General features: G+C 35.8%; 1 protein-coding gene across 2 annotated transcripts in view; it reads right to left on the bottom strand.

The window, feature by feature from the left end:
- LOC128234695 (endoplasmic reticulum aminopeptidase 1-like) overlaps nucleotides 1-20,776 on the bottom strand; it is a gene marked incomplete at its 3' end in the record, with an annotated part of 245,411 nt that overhangs the window by 165,647 nt on the left and 58,988 nt on the right. For both annotated transcript variants that reach the window (XM_052949111.1, XM_052949110.1), the window contains 1 exon segment: nucleotides 18,443-18,563. In XM_052949111.1, coding sequence (XP_052805071.1) covers nucleotides 18,443-18,563 — 121 coding nt within the window.

The raw sequence follows: 20,776 nt of genomic DNA, 5'->3' as shown, positions 1-20,776 counted from the left end.
ATACGAAAAACCAACAATAGAACTAAAGATCAGACTGTTGTGTGTCGTAAAGGCCTAGCTTAAGCCTTTTAAAAGTGACCCTCCCCCTTTTAAGGCCTAATTTAAGGAATATTTGGCATGATAATCCCCTGCTGTGCATCTCCTTCTAATCACACTGGTTTGACAGTAGGGGCCAATTTCCTGTGTTTACCGGTAGGTTTATCGGCTCATGGCCATTAAGGGTCCATTTCTATCTTAAAATATCCCATACTGCACAGCAGGATACTCAGATCAGAGATCTGATAAGACAATTAGGCAATTATGCACCAATCAATTGTAACCACGGCCCCCCAGGTCCGGGGGTATACTGTGGATAGCCGGGGAAAAGGGCCGTGTTTTTACTTTCCAGGTGGCCCCGCATGGCCGTGTGAGTGCGGTGGTTTTGTCTTAGTGCCAAATTTTGCGGAGATATTGACTTATATAGAGTCTCTGGGGTGCGGGGGGCATTTGGCCGGGGTTTTACCATCAGTTCGTCTCCGCAGGGCGGGGAGTTTACCCGGGGTTTACTGGACCGAAAGTCAAAGTCCCTGCTATTCCCCGGACCTGGGGGGCGGGGGGCGTGGTTACAATTGACTGGTGCATTAGATTAAGATCCATTTACAGAGGTTGTGTACAAATACACAGTGTCATAAGAGATTGATCAGAAATCTTTACCCCGAACTGTATATGCCTACACAGTGACATGAACACTGATCAAAAGATCTTATCATAAAAAAGGCAAACAAACATCCAGAACTTTAAAACCTGTAACAAGAACCACCCCACCTGCAGTAACCTTGCATATAATCCAACCCGACACAGCAAAAGACAATTCTTATAAAATAATGTTTAATGTAAGTAAATTGCAACAGTCAAACAATTCAGACGATTTACACATCATCTTCTTGTCTTTAAGGGTATGGTTCTGAAAAAGAAATTAAATTATTACATACTTTCTGTTGAGATATGAGAGTGTTCTAAGTTATATATGTCTGCCTCTAACACAAGAAGTCGTGGGTTTGGTTTGATCCCCACCAGGGGTACTTTCTCATTGCCTCACAAAACTAACACAATACGTAATGTTTTCTACCAAGGGAGCAGATTTGAGAGATTAAATTCACAGAGCTGTCTTCACAATCTTACAAACTAAAACAAAACACTCGAACGTAAATGCCATAAATTCAAACATTTTAAATTTTTAGCAACAGATCATTTTAGATACTACTTTTACTAACACTTCTTATTGTTTCGCTACATTCAAAAAACAGTTTTGTTTGAAATACTACAAGAATACAACGTCAATTTATTATCTGTAAATCTATTCATCAGACTCCTTCCACATGGAACAACATTTAGATCGTCAACTTGCGCCACAATACCACTGGTCATAATGCACCAGTCAATTGTAACCACACACCCTAGGTCCAGGGGTGGGGTTCAGGGAAAATAGAAAAAGTCTTATCAGATCTCCAATCTGATAAGACCTGCTGTGCAGTTTTCAATGTTTTATTATGAAAATGGACCTAAACTAGGCCTTTAACAAATTTATCGTATTTTTTATTGTATATATATATATATAACACTGGCATTCAGTTAATTTAATCTGGGACAGTTTGAAATTGAATAAAAAACAGTCACTAGATTGAACAGTTTTAGAAGCACAGAAACAGGGGGGGGGGGGGGGGGGTTCAAACAGGAATCCAAAAGTAACACCAGGGGATATGTCCTATTGTCCAATAGCACACATTGTTCTGTCCAAAATGTAACACTAGCATTCAGGTGACTAAAATAAGGTAAAGATACAATATATAACTCAAGTTTGTGTCAAAAATAAGATTTGTCAAATAAGAAACACAATGAATCACAAAATGAGCATACAAATATTGACTTTCATCTCAAGCATTCTCTCTTGGTGATGTCAAACTCTGCTTCTGTCCTATGTAACATTAGGGGAAAAGTCCTTTTGTCACATTAGCAAACATATTTCTGTCCCAATTATAACATAAGATTTCAGTTTACTTAATCAAATTCAGATTAAGTATTAAACAGTTAAGCTTGTATCAAGGATACAATGGATCACAAAAAAACAAAACATAAATATGTGTTTTATATAAAAAAAGAAGGTTTCTGTCCAATGTAACATTTGCAGTTATGTCCATTAAAAAATGTCACGTTATCATCTATATTTCTGTCCATTTTATAACGTTTGCATTCTTAATTCTGTCCAATAAATAACGATATCAAACACAAAAGTGGTATGAATTCAATATAAACTACGTACCTAATGAATGAATACTTACAAACGATAGTTTACAGACGACATTGTTATGTTCGAATAATTGACTCTGGGAAAGTCATCAAATTTCAACGATTTTCTTGCTTTATTAAGCGCTTGTCTTAATGCTAGCGTGACATAATGTTAACGTTACATCGAAGGACAGAATGAGCCAAACTTGGATTAAGTTTTTATCAACGGTATTCACCACTATTTTTATCATTTCAATGTCAACTGTGAACCAGTCCAATATAAAAGTAATCACTACCCGGATGTTAACCCTCAGTCGGTGTAAATTATTCACGAATAGAGAGGTGCTATCGTCATGCTAAAATGGGACAGAATCGATTTTGCGTAACATTAACACATTTTTAGACCTAAAAAACTTTATGATCGGGAATGACCAATTTCTTGTTACATGCAATACTGTTTTTATCTGACACGTAGTCTTTGTTTTCAGTGATTTAATTAAGGTGTGTTTAGGCTTAAAACAGTTAGCAGTGGATCATGTCTGCTAATGTTACACAACAATTGGAGGACAGATTACCGTAACGTTATCACCATGCGCAATTACCGAAAATTTAAGTATATTACGAACGAAATGCAATCATTTTAGATATATTATTGTTTTAATTAACATTTCTTGCAAACATGATTCAACAGACAAGAATAAAATACTTACCAGATGTTACTGAAAAGCATCCTCAAAAAAGTGGTATATTTGTACCGGGAAGATTTTCTGTCTTTTTTGTCCTAAATATCGGCATATTTTTACATTTTTTTACCTTATTTAACACAATATTTTCATTATTTTAATACAAATCACTTCTATTAGGTGTTCTTATTGGGTTGGGAAAGGCAATTGCTGTATATATGACGTTGACATGCAATAGCAATAAATGAAAGCAAATGGGCCAAATAATTGCCTTTTTTGTGAAATCTGCCATATGCTTCTGGTTCAGGGTAGCGTGACACATATAAATCTGCCTTTGCATTTAGTCTAGACGCGAACAGATCTATGTCAATTTCCCCAAATACATTCTCAATCTGGCAAAGAATCCCAACATCAAGCGCCCACTCCAAATCATCATTGAATTTCCTCGACAATTTGTCAGCTGTAATATTGCTTTTGCCAGGGATATGAGCCACAGACAAGAAAACGTTCCTTTCAATACACCAGTTCCATATTTCCTGTGCGATAGCATCCAGATCTGTTTTACGCCCCCCATACTTGTGTATGTATGAACAGGATGTTGTATTGTCGGTGAGAATACGGATATGTACATTCCGTTCATGTTTGCACAGACTTTGTAAACCTAACTTGCATGCCGTTAACTCAAGAACATTGATATGCAAATTTCGTTCTTGGTGTGACCAACGACCTTGAGCAACAGCGGATGTTCCAGGAATTGTTGCGCCCCATCCTGTACCCGAACTATCAGTTTCAATAATGATATGAGGATTACCAATTTGTACAGGTTTGAAGCTTGTTTCAATGTTTCCAATCCACCAATCAAGATATTCTTTAATGATGGGTGACACTTTCATAAATGCATCGTAATTTCCTTTCTTAAAATTCGAAATTTTTCATTTTAATCTTTTCCAAAGGTTTATAGTAAAGCATTGCATGTTGGATGCCTGGTTCACTTGCCACCATCATACCAATGAGTTTTGCAAACTTACGGATAGTGACAAATTTTGAATTGACCATTTGTATGCAAAGAGTTTTTATCTCGATCATTTTGTCTGTTGTCAAGCGCACAGTCATTGTTTCAGAACACAAAATGAAACCTACAAAGGTGATTTGTCTGCTTGGTATGAGCGATGATTTGGAAGGATTAACAGTTAAGCCTAGTGAGTCCATAAGTTCAATGGTATCGAAAATGTTACTTTCACATTTGACGTAAGTGTCCCCTTGTAAGCAACAAGAGTCATCGATATAAGCAGTACTAATGTGTCCTTGTTTCCGAAGTGTTCCAAACACTGGTTTCATAATTTTGGTGAACACCCTAGGAGCACTTGTAAGACCCATAACTAGAGCCCGGAATTGATATTTCTTGCCATTGAACCAAAATCTAAAAAACTTTCGATCTTCAGTTCGGACAGCTATGGAGAAAAAAGCCTCAGACAAGTCAACTGAACCAAAATAACAATTTTTTGTCATAGCATTTACTGCATTATGAAGTGTTTCCATATTGAAATGTGTGTGTTCCATAAAATCAACATTGAAATGTTTTAAATTCAGTATCACTCTGATCTTGCCATCTTTCTTTGGTCGATAAAATATGTTACTCACATATTCACCAGGTTCGGAATGAAATGGAACCCTTTCAATAATGTCGCAATCTAATAAGCGGTAAATTTCTGTTTGCAATTGATTGTTTTCAATGTCCAAGAATTTGATGGGTTTTGGAGTGGATGTTTGGTATGGATTTGATGCCAGTTCAATTCTATAGCCACATATTGTATGTAATATCCATCTGTCATTTGTGACCCGTTTCCACTTATGTAGATACTTTTGTGTTTTGCCACCTTTAAAATTTCCTGGATGATTAGTTAAACTGTAGTTGCGAAGGCCAGTACTTACGGTTACTTCTTCTGTTGTTTGGGATGGATGTAGTTCTTCCCGTAACGCCCTAATGGATTTTTGTAACTCGGATAAGGCTTGTGCGGGTTGGTTGATTTTGGCTGGGGTTGATGGCTTTGTTGTGGGAAGTTCCTGTAGGCTTGTTGGTAGTTTGCTGGTTTTGGGATTTGGGGCTTGTGGTAAGTACTTGTTGTCATAGGTGTTTTGTCGCCCCCCCCCCCCCCCCCCCCCCCCCGCTTCCCTAAAAAAGATAGCGGTTTATGTGGATTTTTGTTGGTCATCTTAATGTCCTTGTTGGCATCAAGAGCTTTGATTTTTTCGCCAAAGTCATCCGCCAGAAGATTCGTGGCACTGGTAGTTGCTACCTGGCATAATGGCTTAAACTTGGAAGTCAGTTCCCTTTTAACGGACTCCCGTCTCTCATTGTTGATGGCACAAATTTGCCCTGCAGCTATGCGGAATGCATCTCCAACATATTCCGCAAATTTGTCCCCACTGTTGGTTTTGTTGAGGTGCAGCTCTTCCAACGCCTTCACGATGGGTAGAAGAGTTAAATTAAGTGCAGCAATCAGTTTTTGACGGTTCGCATCAATGCTCTTTGTCCCGTTCTTAAGTTGGTCCCACAGGACAGGTTCCAGTCTTGGCGTTTGTAGGTTATTTATGTTTGATGGCCTTTTGTATTTTTCGCCAAGTTTTTTCATCTTCTCATTGTCCGTCTTTCCCCGAAGGGCCTTGTTGATAGTGTTGGCTACCTTTTCGGTCATTGCTTCACCAAGTGTTTCCTCCTGTTCGAAAAATTGCTCTATACTATCAAGGAAACTGTCCCCTGTAGTATTATTAGCAGTATTGTCGACTTCCTGTCTGTCAAGCATAGAGATGTCATCATCTGAGTCAGATACAATTTCTTCTGGCGTAGCACTGCAGGACTGTTGTGCTTCTGCAGTGCCTGGTTGTTTGCTGAGTTTCGCCCTCTTTGGAGGAACCTCCACATCAGTGCTGTCAGATTTGCGTTTCACATCGTGGACAACTTTCTGCAGTTCTCTGAACTGTAACGATTGTGACTCAAATGCCCTGACTGACATTTTAAAAGTGTCAAGAACTTCTTCCCCCTTCTTGAGAAACCGACAAATCCTTTTGTCTGGCGAAGGCATTGACATTTCGCCTTCTTCTTCCATAATGTGTGATCTGAAATATAACATGTTTGTTAAACTGTGTTTTCCGTCCTTAAAGAACGAATACAATTTGTTGACATTGTCCGTTTTACGGCAAAGACTTCAGTCTATACATTTTACGAATGTCGCAAAGTAAGCTCCTTTACGGTAAAGTCTATAATCTATACATTTACGAATGTCGTAAAATAAACTCCTTTACGGTAAAATCTATAATCTATACGGCACAGGCAATGTCGTAAACAAAGCCGTTTTCCGGTAATCTAAATATAGACCCATAAACCACAAAAGTAGGTCATTGCCTCATAGGAGTTAGTTTGGTTGCTACATTTGAACCAAATAGGCAGTTTCAGCCAGTTATAATGTAGTAATTATACCAAACAGATTCACTGCTAGTAATGAGTGGACTATGCCAATATATTCGTGCTTCGAAACGAATAACTCAAACTTGTGAAGTACCGGCCGGGCCTCATTCCCTTTGTGCCTATGGCAGACATTTCTGGAACAAAAGTCTTGGGAATGATTATGGCCTAAGCCGAATATCCTCGATTGTTTCCATAACTGTATGCCCTTCAGACAACAGCAAACCATTCAGGCTGGAAATATACATGTGTCATTCAGACTACATGAGTATCGAAATCTTCGAAATTTGCCATCGGCATCGTAAACAAAATGGCGATTCCTGGAAGTCTGCGGAAGAGTTAAATAAAAAATCTTGTAAACCTATAAACTTACCAGTAACAACCTGTTAATGATGTCTGGAGTCTTTTTAGTCGTCTTGTTGATGAAGACAATAAATATTCTTGTAATTTATGTAAATTTATGATGATAAATGATAATTTCTCAGAGCGCTAAATACAACTGTTCTTAGCATAAATAATTCGCCACGTTCTGAATACACATAATTAATGAGCTACGTCATCTCTGTGTGAGGCCCTTCCAAAAGTTATATGGGAGACAAAATTATTCCTACGCAAATTTTTACACTAACAAAATTTTAGTAAAACGCACGTATGCAATTCGTATTATTTACGTAAGTTGAAAATGTACATAAAAACTTACACACAACTTACGAACTGTTAGTAAAACGGGGCCCTGTAGTACAAAATTGCTGTTTTAGAAATATCAAATACTAGCCGTAGCGTAATTATGAGGAAAACAACAGAAACTAATATCGAGTTACTACAAAAGTTTAAACTGCCATAGTGTATCTATGCACGCACATGTGGTATAATTTCAAGATTGATAATAACATTAAACGTCTCTCTCCGGCAATTTTGAAAAACATATACATGAAATGTTTGTACTAGAACTACCAGAGTGTATTTATGCATAATATTATCCTTTATGTACTTAACCAATTGTTAAAAGAAGCAATTCCTATCTACAAAACTCGCCTATAGTAGTTTTATAAACATTAAAAAGTAGTCAATACCGAAGATGATAATTACCAACGTCTACATATCACAGGATTACCATTGCGCTGCTTTGCATGTTCGTTTACCTACTGATGATGGTCTTCAATTAATAACTACAACACACGTCTACGGTTTAATTGCTACATTTGTTCAATATTCATCATATCCGTAGTGTATTAATGAGAGTTTTGTAATTTTCCGAAGTCAACAATAGCGTAGTTATGCCGATATGTCATATTAATTTATAAGTGAATATTTTCATTGCCGTTACATAATAAAACCAATAAAATGCATTTTATTGTATTAATATGTCTATAAAAGGGTTTAATTAAGTAAAAGGAAATATGTACATTTTCACTAGAACATTTCCTTATTAGGGATAATGTATATGTCCCTAATTCGTGAAATGCAAACTTGATTAATAAGGGTGTTATATTATATAATTTTATGTACTATATAATGTTTGTAATTAATTTTTTTAATTGTGTTAGAAATTTGTACTGTTTCGAAATTGATTAACATTTTACCTAATTGCTAACGCATTTTAATCCGGAGATTTAAGTCTCTGCTTTTACCAACATGTACAAGATCATAAAAATAAGCGGTATTCCGAAAATTTGAATACGGTTTACACTGCTGAGGTAGTTCGCCGGTGTATGATAGAGGTAATGGAGACACCCGAATTTAGGGTCTGCATTAGGCGGCTTTAGTAGCGGAAAGGATATAGCATATACAATAAAAGTAATCAAGTCAGTGATATTGTTGGAACACACCCAAATAAGAACCCTGTGAACAAGAGCCGTCGTAAGACAGCGCGCTTGACTACGCCGCTTTGACTTAGAATAGAATAACGATGTAATACTACCAAGTTTAGTCTCTTTATGTCAAACCTAACTAAAATTATTCGATACATAAGGTAACTTTGATGTGATGCTGCCCTCCCACCGGCCCGCCCAAACAATGACGCAAGTCATTCAAATAACTTGATTTTTCATAATGAAAATGTTGTTAAGAATACACAAATATGCCTTTCAAAGGAAATTAAAAAACAAATTAAAATTTTTTTAAAAAATCAAGGGCCATAATTTGTATGAAGGCTTAAAACAGAGTTATGTTTCTTGTTGTAAGATGGTCGTAAATAATTTTGAATTTGATTAAGTGCATTTAATGAACAGTATAGAAGTTTTTTTTATTAAAATCCCAACTTGCCCTTATCTTTTACTTGCCTAAAACTTTAACCTAAGTCAATCAGAGGTCATACCTTGTATTAAGGATATGGAGTTATGTAACCTCATTGGGTGATGGTCCTGGACAATTGTGTAAAGTATTAAGTCAATTGAATGAAGGGTATATAAGTTATTAAACAATATCCCAACCTGCCATAAAACTTAAAACCTAAGTTCAATAGTCAATCAGGGGCCATAATTTGTATAAAAGATAATATGGAGTTATCTAACCTCATTATGTGATGGCTCTGAACATCTTTGTGAAGTATTAAGTCAATTGAATGAATGGTATTGGAGTTTTTAGTGAAAATCCCAACTTGCCTTAAAACTTTAACCTGCCCTGAAACTTTAACCTAAGTCAATCAGGGGCCATAACTTGTATTTAGGATAATATGGAGTTATGTAACCTCATTGTGTGATGGTCCTGAACAACTGTGTGAAGTATTAAGTCAATTGAACAAAGGATATAGAAGTTATTAATAAATATTCCAACTTGCCCTAAAACTTTAACCTAAGTTCCATAGTCAATCACTGGGGCCATAATCTGTGTAAAGAATAATATGGAGTTATCTAACCTCATCATGTGATGGACCTTAACAACTGTGTGAAGTATTAAGTCAATTGAATGTAGGGTATTGGACTTATAAGTGAAAATCCCAACTTGCCCTAAAACTTTAACCCGACGCCGATGCTGGGGCGAGTAGTATAGCCCACCTATTCTTCGAATAGTCGAGCTAAAAACTGTCAGCTGAGCTCACTAAGCACTTTTTTTATATATATTTGTTGAGTGTACCAGCAAATAGAGCAAGACCAAATTTCAGTTTCAAAACCATTTATATATGAAAACAATTGAAACAATTAAAATGATTATATTATATTATTTATACAGAATGACATCATGAGGCTATTAAATTATTCACATATGTTAATTTGCACAAATTAAGGCTACAGTTATCTACTATTAATTTATATAGATTTATCTGAAAAAATGCTTGCAATATGTACAGTGTCAAATTATGTTAATAAAATTCGGAGTTCTCAAAAGCACAATCAATGTTTTCTGTACTGACGGCTGGATCTTAAATGTTTAACATATCAGTTCAACAACATACAATGATCTTGGATTCATTGACAGTTAAAACACCATAACTACTATATACCGAACTGATTTCTTCTTGAAAAAATCATGAATAAAAGAAACCGAACAAACCAGCAAAAACTGAAAGTATCTGATTTAAATGCCAAATATGGCACAAAATCAACAGAACAGAGTTTTGCAATTGTCTATATGTTGCTCAATTATTACATATTTGCTGTAAATGTCACATTTTGTATTATTTACACATAAACAAGTTTGACAGGGATGACTAACATCTGCATTCTCTTGAAATATGGGATTCTGTGCTGCATCCAGTTTCAAATTGTTTGACCACTTCAGGCTGCTGGCAGATCAGAATCGGCAAATAACATAAATGCAATGTTTTTAACAGAATAAAAGTACTAACTACTACTGTAAAGGTATACCAGTTAACAATCATTTGAGGCATACACAATTCTATATGTAGTCATAAATTTGATATAGTCACATAGTCATAGTGTAATTTGATGGATTCAAAGATCAAATCAAAATAGATGAAATATATTATGTTTGAATATTTTGCAATGAGTATTAAACAACTCTAAGGTAATTGACTACAAAGAAGCATTTTGGAGGAGTCAGCAATGCAATTGCTTAGAATCTCTTCTGACTTGAAGACATTTTCCATTCTCTGGAGGTGGTATGGAATTCCAGACAGAACTATCTTGAACAGGATTTTTTGTCCATAAAGGTCCTATAGACCTTCAGCAACCAGGTGGCTATAAAAAAGAATCAATACATTTGTGCTTTTACAGAATGTTGAAATGTATTAAGAAGTATTGAGGGATTAGTCAAAAACCTTGATGTAACTGAAACACTTTTTATCCCATTTGCCTTGAGATATTTTAAGTTTTGCTTAACGGCTTATAGAATTAGTTCTTAATGTTATGATCAAATTTATAAAAGAGCAAACAAAATAGTTTCACAAAATTGACAAACACGCAGAGGTTGTTGTTTCATAAGAAAATGATATAATCTCATGGCCGTGACTGGAAATAATTTACAACCAGCATGAAACAATGTTATTTAGGAATGAAACAAACAGAAAAGATAAACTTAAAAGATTCAAACCCACTATTGTTTGGATACATTTTCATAAAGTGATTGTGAATTACTAATAAATTACCGCATGATGTCTACTCCAATTTAAGTTCGGCTGGCTGGTCTGTCATCATCCCCATCTCCAACCTTTCGCAAACAATAAAAAATTAATAATAAGTTATTAAGGAATTGGATTACTAAAAAGATGCACTATACCTGGTTGATGAAATTATTAAAAAAACTTATTTTCACAAGGACATTCACTAAAGGCTTCGAGTTGGGTTGGTAAAGCTGGCGTTTACACTAAAAAACGGGGGGGGGGGGGGGGGGGGGGGGGGGGGGGGTAACAATTGCCTAGTGCATAAATTGTTTTTATAAGAACAAAAAGACACATGAAAATTTAATAAATACAACATAGATGTATTAAATTAGGTCTAAATGACTAAATGACTGCTGAATATTTTCTCTTTCACAATTTTCAATGTTTACCTGTCAATTAAAAACAATACAGCAATAAGACTAAGCACAATCACTGTTCATTTATTACATCCAGTAATTTCAGTAATATGTTCAATCTTAAAAAAGAACAGCATTATAACTCGCGTATTTAGAAAGTACAGAAAGTAACGTTTCGGATTTGTTTTTGTGTGTTATGGGTCATAATGCAGATTGTTCAGAATATTCAAAATGGCCGCAGCTGTCGGCATGACATCAACAAATTATTTAATCTACTAAAAGATCTTGTTTAGCAGTTTATTGTCCCAAAAATTGTTGTAAAAACAAAACTTAACGGTTTAATCTGAGGCTAACAAATAAAAACAGAGACAGCGCACTCGACTATTCCGCCGCTTTTCAATGTAAGGATTGAAAAGTTTTGGCGAAACATGCAAGGATCACTGTTAGATTAGATTTCAATGCAATACATGGTGTGCTGAGATATAAACATAAATGTGGTTCCATGCAAACTATTAACGAGAATTTCTAAGTCTAATAATAAAGGGCCATTATTTGAAAAATACAGTTATCTAACTTGGTTATTATTATATTATGTTGGGTGGTTGAATACCATTGTATAAAGTCTCAATGCAATACATCAAATAGTTGCTGAGATATTATCCTATGTGTGCTAACATGCAAGACCTTAACCAGAATTTCTAAGTCGCATAATAAAGGGGCAAAAATTATATATAATAAAAGATAGAGTTATCTTACTTGATTAAATAAGAAGGTTAAATAGATGGGAGCCTGTGTGTAAAGTTTCAATGCAATACATGATGTATTCACTGAGGTATTGACTTAAAAGTGGTTACATGCAAAACCTTAAGCAGAATTTCTATGTCGAAAGAAAAAGGGGCCATTATTTTAATTTAATGCAAACTGGAGTTATCTAACTTGGTTATTTAAGTAGATGGTTGAGAACCATTGTATAAAGTCTCAATGCAATACCTCAAGTAGTTGCTGAGATATCAACCTATGTGTGCTTACACGCAAAACCTTAACCAGAATTTTTAAGTCAAATAATAAAGGCCCACAATTTGCATTATATTCAAAAAAGTGTTATCTGGGAATACATATCTAATGTTTCAATGCAATACATGATATATTTGCTGAGATATTGACTTAAATGTGCTTACATGCAAAACCGTAACCAGAATTTCTAAGTCGATTAATAAAGGGCAATTATTTTGCATTAAATGCAAATTAGAGTTATCTAACTTGATTAATTAAGTAGGTTGGATGGTTGACTACCATTGTATAAAGTCTCAATGCAATACCTCAAGTAGTTGCTGAGATATCAACCTATGTGTGCTTACACGCAAAACCTTAACCAGAATTTCTAAGTCGAATAATAAAGGGCAATAATTTGCATTAAATGCAAACTAGAGTTATCTAACTTGGTTAATTTAGTAGGTTGGATGGTTGAGTACCATTGTATCAAGTATCAATGCAATACCTCAAGTAGTTGCTGAGATATTACCCTTATAATGTGTGCTTACACGCAAAACCTTAACCAGAATTTCTAAGTCAAATAATAAAGGGCAATTATTTGCATTAAATGCAAACTAGAGTTATCTAACTTGGTTAATTTATTAGGTTGGATGGTTGAGTACCATTGTATCAAGTATCAATACAATACCTCAAGTAGTTGCTGAGATATTAACCTATGTGTGCTTACATGCAAAACCTTAACCAGAATTTCTAAGTCAAATAGTAAAGGGCAATTATTTGCATTAAATGCAAACTAGAGTTATCTAACTTGGTTAATTTATTAGGTTGGATGGTTGAGTACCATTGTATCAAGTATCAATACAATACCTCAAGTAGTTGCTGAGATATTAACCTATGTGTGCTTACATGCAAAACCTTAACCAGAATTTCTAAGTCAAATAATAAAGGGCAAATTTTTGCATTAAATGCAAACTAGAGTTATCTAACTTGGTTAATTTATTAGGTTGGATGGTTGAGTACCATTGTATCAAGTATCAATACAATACCTCAAGTAGTTGCTGAGATATTAACCTATGTGTGCTTACACACAAAACCTTAACCAGAGTTTCTAAGTCGAATAATAAAGGGCAATTATTTGCATTAAATGCAAACTAGAGTTATCTTACTTGGTTAATTTAGTAGGTTGGATGGTTGAGTCTACCATTGTATCAAGTATCAATGCAATACCTCAAGTAGTTGCTTAGATATTGACCTATGTGTGCTTACACGCAAAACCTTAACCAGAATTTCGAAGTCGAATAATAAAGGCCCATTATTTGCATTATATTAAAAAAATTGTTATCTATTTTCAATAATTTAGTATGTAAGATAGTTGGGAATACATATCTAAAGTTTCAATGCAATAACTGATGTATTTACTGAGATAATGACTTAAAGGTGCTTACATGCAAAACCTTAACCAAGGTGTGACGCCAACGCCGATGCCGACTCCACCGCCGATGCCAGGGTGAGTAGTATAGCTCTTCTTATTCTTCGAATAGTCAAGCTAAAAATGAGAAAACCCTGTGGAACAAGAGCTGTCACAGTATGTGACGAATGCCCCCGAATGTGACATTGACCTACGAACAAGGTCAGTACATGAAAAGTTGATCTTGCCTTTACGTGTCAAATACATATGGCAAGTTATTTTAAATTGCCTCTGAACATAAAAAATACCACCCATACTTGACAACCTACACTGTTATGTCCTTATATTCAGAATTCCCTTGTGAATAAACACTTAGTGTATCTTTCACCTTAGAGGTAGGGACATGGGTCTTGCACACGACATGTCGTCTTCATAATTATGTGGAACACATGTAGCAAATGATTTTAAAATCTGTCCATACAAGGGAAAGTAACAGCCCGGACACGACAACCTAAACTCTATGTCCTTATATGCAGCACTCCATTGTGAATAAACACTAAGTGTGACCTTGACCTTTGAGGTAGGGACACGGGTCTTGCACGCGACACGTCGTCTTGTTATGTGGAACACATATGGCAAGTTATTTTAAAATCTGTCCATACAAGGGAAAGTTACAGCCCGGACACGACAACCTATACTCTATGTCCTTATATGCAGCACTCCATTGTGAATAAACACTAAGTGTGACCGTGACCTTTGAGGTAGGGACACAGGTCTTGCACGCGACACGTCGTCTTGGTATGTGAAACACATGTGGCAAGTTATTTTAAAATCTGTCCATACAAGGGAAGTTACAGCTCGGACACGACAACCTATACTCTATGTCCTTATATGCAGCACTCCATTGTAAATAAACACTAAGTGTGACCTTGACCTTTGAGGTAGGGACACGGGTCTTGCACGCGACACGTCGTCTTGGTATGTTGAACACATGTGGCAAGTTATTTTAAAATCTGTCCATACAAGAGAAAGTTACAGCCCTGACACGACAACCTATACTCTATATCCTTATATGCAGCACTCCATTGTGAATAAACACTAAGTGTGACCTTGACCTTTTATATCCTTATATGCAGCACTCCATTGTGAATAAACACTAAGTGTGACCTTGACCTTTGAGGTAGGGACACAGGTCTTGCACGCGACACGTCGTCTTGGTATGTGGAACACATTTGGCAAGTGATTTTAAAATCTGTCCATACAAGGGAAAGTTACAGCTCGGACACGACAACCTATACTCTATGTCCTTATATGCAGCACTCCATTGTGAATAAACACTAAGTGTGACCTTGACCTTTGAAGTAACGCCACGGGTCTTGCAGGCAACACGTCGTCTTGGTATGTGGAACACATGTGGCAAGTTATTTTAAAATCTGTCCATACAAGAGAAAGTTACAGCCCGGACACGACAACCTATACTCTATGTCCTTATATGCAGCACTCCATTGTGAATAAACACTAAGTGTGACCTTGACCTTTGAGGTAGGGACACGGGTCTTGCACACGACACGTCGTCTTGGTATGTGGAACACATGTGGCATGTTATTTTAAAATCTGTCAATCAAAGGGAAAGTTACAGCCCGGACAGGACAACCTATACTCTATGTCCTTATATGCAGCACTCCATTGTAAATAAACACTTAGTGTGACCTTGACCTTTGAGGTAGGGACACGGGTCTTGCACGCGACACGTCGTCTTGGTATGTTGAACACATGTGGCAAGTGATTTTAAAATCTGTCCATACAAGAGAAAGTTACAGCCCGGACACGACAACCTATACTCTATGTCCTTATATGCAGCACTCCCTTGTGAATAAACACTAAGTGTGACCTTGACCTTTGATGTAGGGACACGAGTCTTGCCGCCACACGTCGTCTTGGTATGTGGAACACATGTGGCAAGTTATTTTAAAATCTGTCCATACAAGGGAAAGTTATAGAGCCGGACGGACGGACGGACGGTGCGATTTTAATATGCCCACCTTCGGGGGCATAATAAAAGTAGAAATGGCAATATTTACATAGTGTAAGAAGCAAATTGGAAATGGATGCCGGAGAATTCGTACCCATTCAATATCGTACCGGTATGACAAATCAGAGGAAAATGCACTTTCCGCGGAAAGTAAGAAATCGGTGAATGATCCTGATATGATAGTTGAGTGGTTACTGGTACAAAATCTCCGTAAATCTGGAAAACCCCATACCTTGATTGGAACGCGAAGATAGATAAAACGCGAAGTTTCTAGATAAACAGTTTTCAAAATATTAAATTCAATAAAAAAATAAAAACATGCATCTCAGATAAACTCACCTTAACAATTAAATCAGACTAATTTGCTCTACTTCCAAACTGGGAGTAGAATTTGTTACGGCTTCATTTGTTGTTGTTGTTGTTCCCTATAAACAGAATGGCGTCCAATGCTCGCTTGAAATCTTCATCAAGTTCATTGTAGCGTATGTAATAAGTGCTTCAATGACAAAAACTTTTTTGCTTCATACTGTATTGCATATAAGTAAAACAGGTTTCCTAAGAAATGCAGTACTATTTTTAACTCATATCCATATATGCAAGTTCCCATGTAAAAAGTACATGTACCTCGGGTGTTTCCGTAATGAATTTAAATTGGTTAACGGAGGTCAAACCCCGCCCAAAACATGTAAAATTTGCTTGCCGGCATGCACACGCTTTATATGAACAATGTATGACAAGCTTTTCTGGTTCTCATTTTCATGGTTCAGTGGTGCCCAAATTTTTTCATACCTATCACTCCAGCAAAAAGAAGTAGTCCCCCTTACACGTACAAACCGTAAGAGGGCTTGTACAGATAAACACTTTTTTTTATTACATACCAAATTCTAAACAAGAGGGCCTTAAAGGCCCTGAATCGCTCACCTGATCCAATAAAGATCATCAACAATAACATTCTGATCAAGTTCCATGAACATATTGTCATAAATGTGGCCTCTAGTGTTAAAATATTTTTCCTATTATTTGACCTGGTGACCTAGTTTTTGACCACACATGACCCAGATTCACTCTTTGCCTAGAGCTAATAAATATAAACATTCTGACTAAGTTTCATGGACATACAGTCATAAATGTGACCTCTAGAGTGCTAACAAGCTTTTCCTATGATTTGACCTAATGACCTAGATTTTGACCGCACATGACCCAGATTTAAACTTGACTTAGAGATTATTAATATAAACATTCTGACCAACTTTCATAAAGAAACATTTTTAAATGTGACCTCTGGAGTGTTAACAAACTTTTCCTTATATTTGACCTGGTGACCTAGTTTTTGACCGCATATGATCCAGATTCGAACTTGGCCTAGAGCTAATTAATATAAACATTATGACTAAGTTTCATGAACATACAGTCATAAATGTCACCTCTAGAGTGCTAACAAGCTTTTCCTATGATTTGACCTAATGACCTAGTTTTTGACCACAATTTACCTAGATTTTAACTTGACTTAGAGATTACTAATATAAACATTCTGATCAACTGTCATTATGATACAGTTATAAATGTGACCTCTGGAGTGTTAACAATCTTTTTCTTAAATTTGACCTGGTGACTTAGTTTTTGACTGCACATGACCCAGATTCGAACTTGGCCTAAAGGGTAATCAATATAAACATTCTGACCAGGATTCCCGATGATACAGTTATAAATGTGACCTCTAGAGTGCTAACAAGCTTTTCCTATGATTTGACCTAATGACCTAGTTTTTTACCACACACGACCCAGTTTTAAACTTGACTTTGAGATAATTAATGTAAACATTCTGACCATCTTTCATGAAGAAACCTTTATAAATGTGACCTCTAGAGTATTAACAAGCTTTTCCTTTAATTTGACCTGGTGACCTAGTTTTTGACCGCATATGACCCAGATTCGAACTTGGCATAGAGCTAATTAATGTAAACATTTTGTTTAAGTTTCATGAACATACAGTCATAAATGTGACCTCTAGAGTGCTAACAAGCTTTTCTTATGATTTGACCTGGTGTCCTAGTTTTTGACCGCACATGAACCAGATTTAAACTTGACTTAAAAATTATTAATATAAACATTCTGACCAACTTTCATGAAGATACAATCATAAATGAGACCTCTAGTGTTAACAAGATTTTCCTTCAATTTGACCTGGTGACCTAGTTTTTGATCGCACATGACCCAAATTCGAACTTGACCTAGAGAGTATTAATATTAACATTCTGACCAAGTTTCCTGAAGATACAGTCATAAATGTGACCTAAAGATAGTGCCCAAATTGTGACCTCTAGAGTGTTAACAGTCATATTGTTGACGACGGATGACGACGGACGACGACAGACACAGGGCGATCACAATAGCTCATCTTGAGCACTTCGTGCTCAGGTGAGCTAAAAACAGACAGCATATTTAAATTACCACAAAATATGTAATGCATTCGTGGTCTCAAACTTTAAAACTACAGTTTATAATTCAACTTCAGTTTTGTTGTGTAATAGAAAAGTAGGATGGCTCATGAAAGCCCTTAATCTTCATTCCAATGATGTCCTTGAACAATAGCAAGATATTGTTTTTTTGCTCTATATAAACATAAATAATTTTATGAAAAATGCAGTCTTGTTCATTTTAACTAGTATGTCAAATAGTACCTTGTTTTGGAAGGGGATAATGAACCCCGAAATATTGTTCATAGTGGTCAATAACTTGAACAGCAACCTCCAATGCAAATGTTGCTGACTCTATGAAGGCAGGAGGGGTAAACACTCGAACCTGTAAATAAGTCACTTGGATAATACCAGACAATCATAGCTTTAAAAATAGATTTAAGATACAGAAATCATTCAGAACACCTCAGTCATTATCCAACAGTCTATCCTGTATCTTGCCAGAGATGAGGGAGTTGTAGCATTTGGATCCTTCTGGTGTCACAAAACAAAGCAACATAACCATATAACTTTCAAGAAGGTAACTCTTCTGTTGCTCAAATAATTAATGCAGAATGCCAGACAGCAAAATGTACAGGTCAGAAAGCTAGATGTATTTTCGCTTCAATACTTTTAGTATATAAGAAGCTTTGGAATAACAGTATGTGTTATCAAGTTGGCTTGTGAATAAAGTGTAGAATGAGCAGATATTTGATTTGATTGGGTTTTAAAAAAAAGTTTCAAGATACTTTATTTTACTTTCATAGTGGCAGGGAGAAAATAAAATGACACTGTTCTGCCTTATTCAGCCATGTAAAAGGGAATGAAGAAACACCCAACTTGAACATAGCATGCGACTGGATGAAGAATAGAGAGTTACACAAACTATATAGGTTATGAATAGTTGTTTATAATCCTTTCACGTCTATGAATAAGAGGCATTTGGAATAGCTAGATTTCTTATACTTTAAGTATGATCATGATTTAAAATGCACTAAATATATAATGCAATGATAAGAATAAGATAATATAATACATCTTTCTCTTTGTTCTGAATATTATTAAGCAATTTATAAATTAATGCAAATAAATTTATCTTCTTAAAATAATCACTAACAATTACATACTTTGGCTTTTGTTAGCTATGTATGGCATTACATTTCATGCAAATTTCTTATTACACATGTACAAATGCCTTCAAACTTGGTTTTTATGCCCATAGATTGGCTCAGCAATGCCAGTACACTTTTGTACTATTATGCATGTCTAAAGTGGATGTTCAGTTCACAAGAAAATGTACATACTAGAATGTTTGCCATCTAAACATATTATGGAGAAAATCATTTCTGATTATGTTTAACTGTATATGTAAATTTTCCTGTTATGAATCATATTAAGTTCCAAAACAACATAGTTGTTCAAAGCCAATTGGTCTGGTGGATATGCTACAGCGTCAATACTCATGATCCAAATCCCTATTTGGATTGCTTAATTTTTTCAAGGCAGTGCATTGCATAACGGACCACAGAATTGCAAAAGCCATGTTTACTGCTTGCTTGTATATGGCAGTTGTTATTTTTCTAATTTTACTGCGTTGCTGTGCTTAGCTCTCATTTTGTTGAAAATTCTGATGCAATAGAGAACAAAAAAAGAACAGAAATATTGAGTCTGAAGATGGCTGATATAACGCACACAAAAAGTGTTTTAAATCTAAATGACCAGGAGGGTCACTGCAGCTGTCCTTATTAAATACATGACCAATGCAATTCACACTCTCTCCAATCCCATATCAGCAAATACACCAGTGCTATCAGCCCTTTGATTTTTACTGGCCCTCTTGCAATGCCAAACCTAGAACAATTAATAATTTCCATACACACTCTGGTAGTAACAAAGTAATGGCTGAGACACAAAATACTGCTATATAGCTTACCTTTTGGTTTGCATTTAACCTAGCTTTGATTTGAAAGCTTGAATGTTTAAAAATGAACACCTTATCATGTTTGGTCACTTATTCCTAAGCAGCTTTACAATTCTGTCAACTCTGATTGATAATGTTTTAACAGAGACAATTTATAGCAAAGACATCTTAATGGACTGACAGACTGCTGTACAGATAGATGGCTAGTGTGATTACCTAAAATACAATAAAAAACATGATGTTGCCGGAGTGTTGTACTAGAGACATAATGGTAGCCTGAGGCAAAAAAGCAGACAAATGTTCCACAGTGATGTACTAAAAACAAACCATAATGTTGCCATATGTTGTACTAGAGATATATTACGATGTTGCACAAACCACAATGCTGCAGTATTGTATGAGAGACAAACAATTATGTTACAGTGTTGTATGAGAGACAAACCAAGATGCTGCAGTGTTGTATGAGAGACAAACCAAAATGTTGCAGTGTTGTATGAGAGACAAACACTGATGCTGCAGTGTTGTATGAGAGAAAAACTATGATGCTGCAGTGTTGTATGAGAGACAAACAATGATGCTGCAGTGTTGTATGAGAGACAAACCAAAATGCTGCAGTGTTGTATGAGAGACAAACACTG

This window comes from Mya arenaria, chromosome 5 (genome assembly GCF_026914265.1).
Source record: "Mya arenaria isolate MELC-2E11 chromosome 5, ASM2691426v1".
Lineage (NCBI taxonomy): Eukaryota > Metazoa > Mollusca > Bivalvia > Myida > Myidae > Mya > Mya arenaria.
The sequence above is the reverse complement of the archived record's forward strand: the minus strand, read 5'-3'. Positions and strand labels throughout refer to the sequence as shown.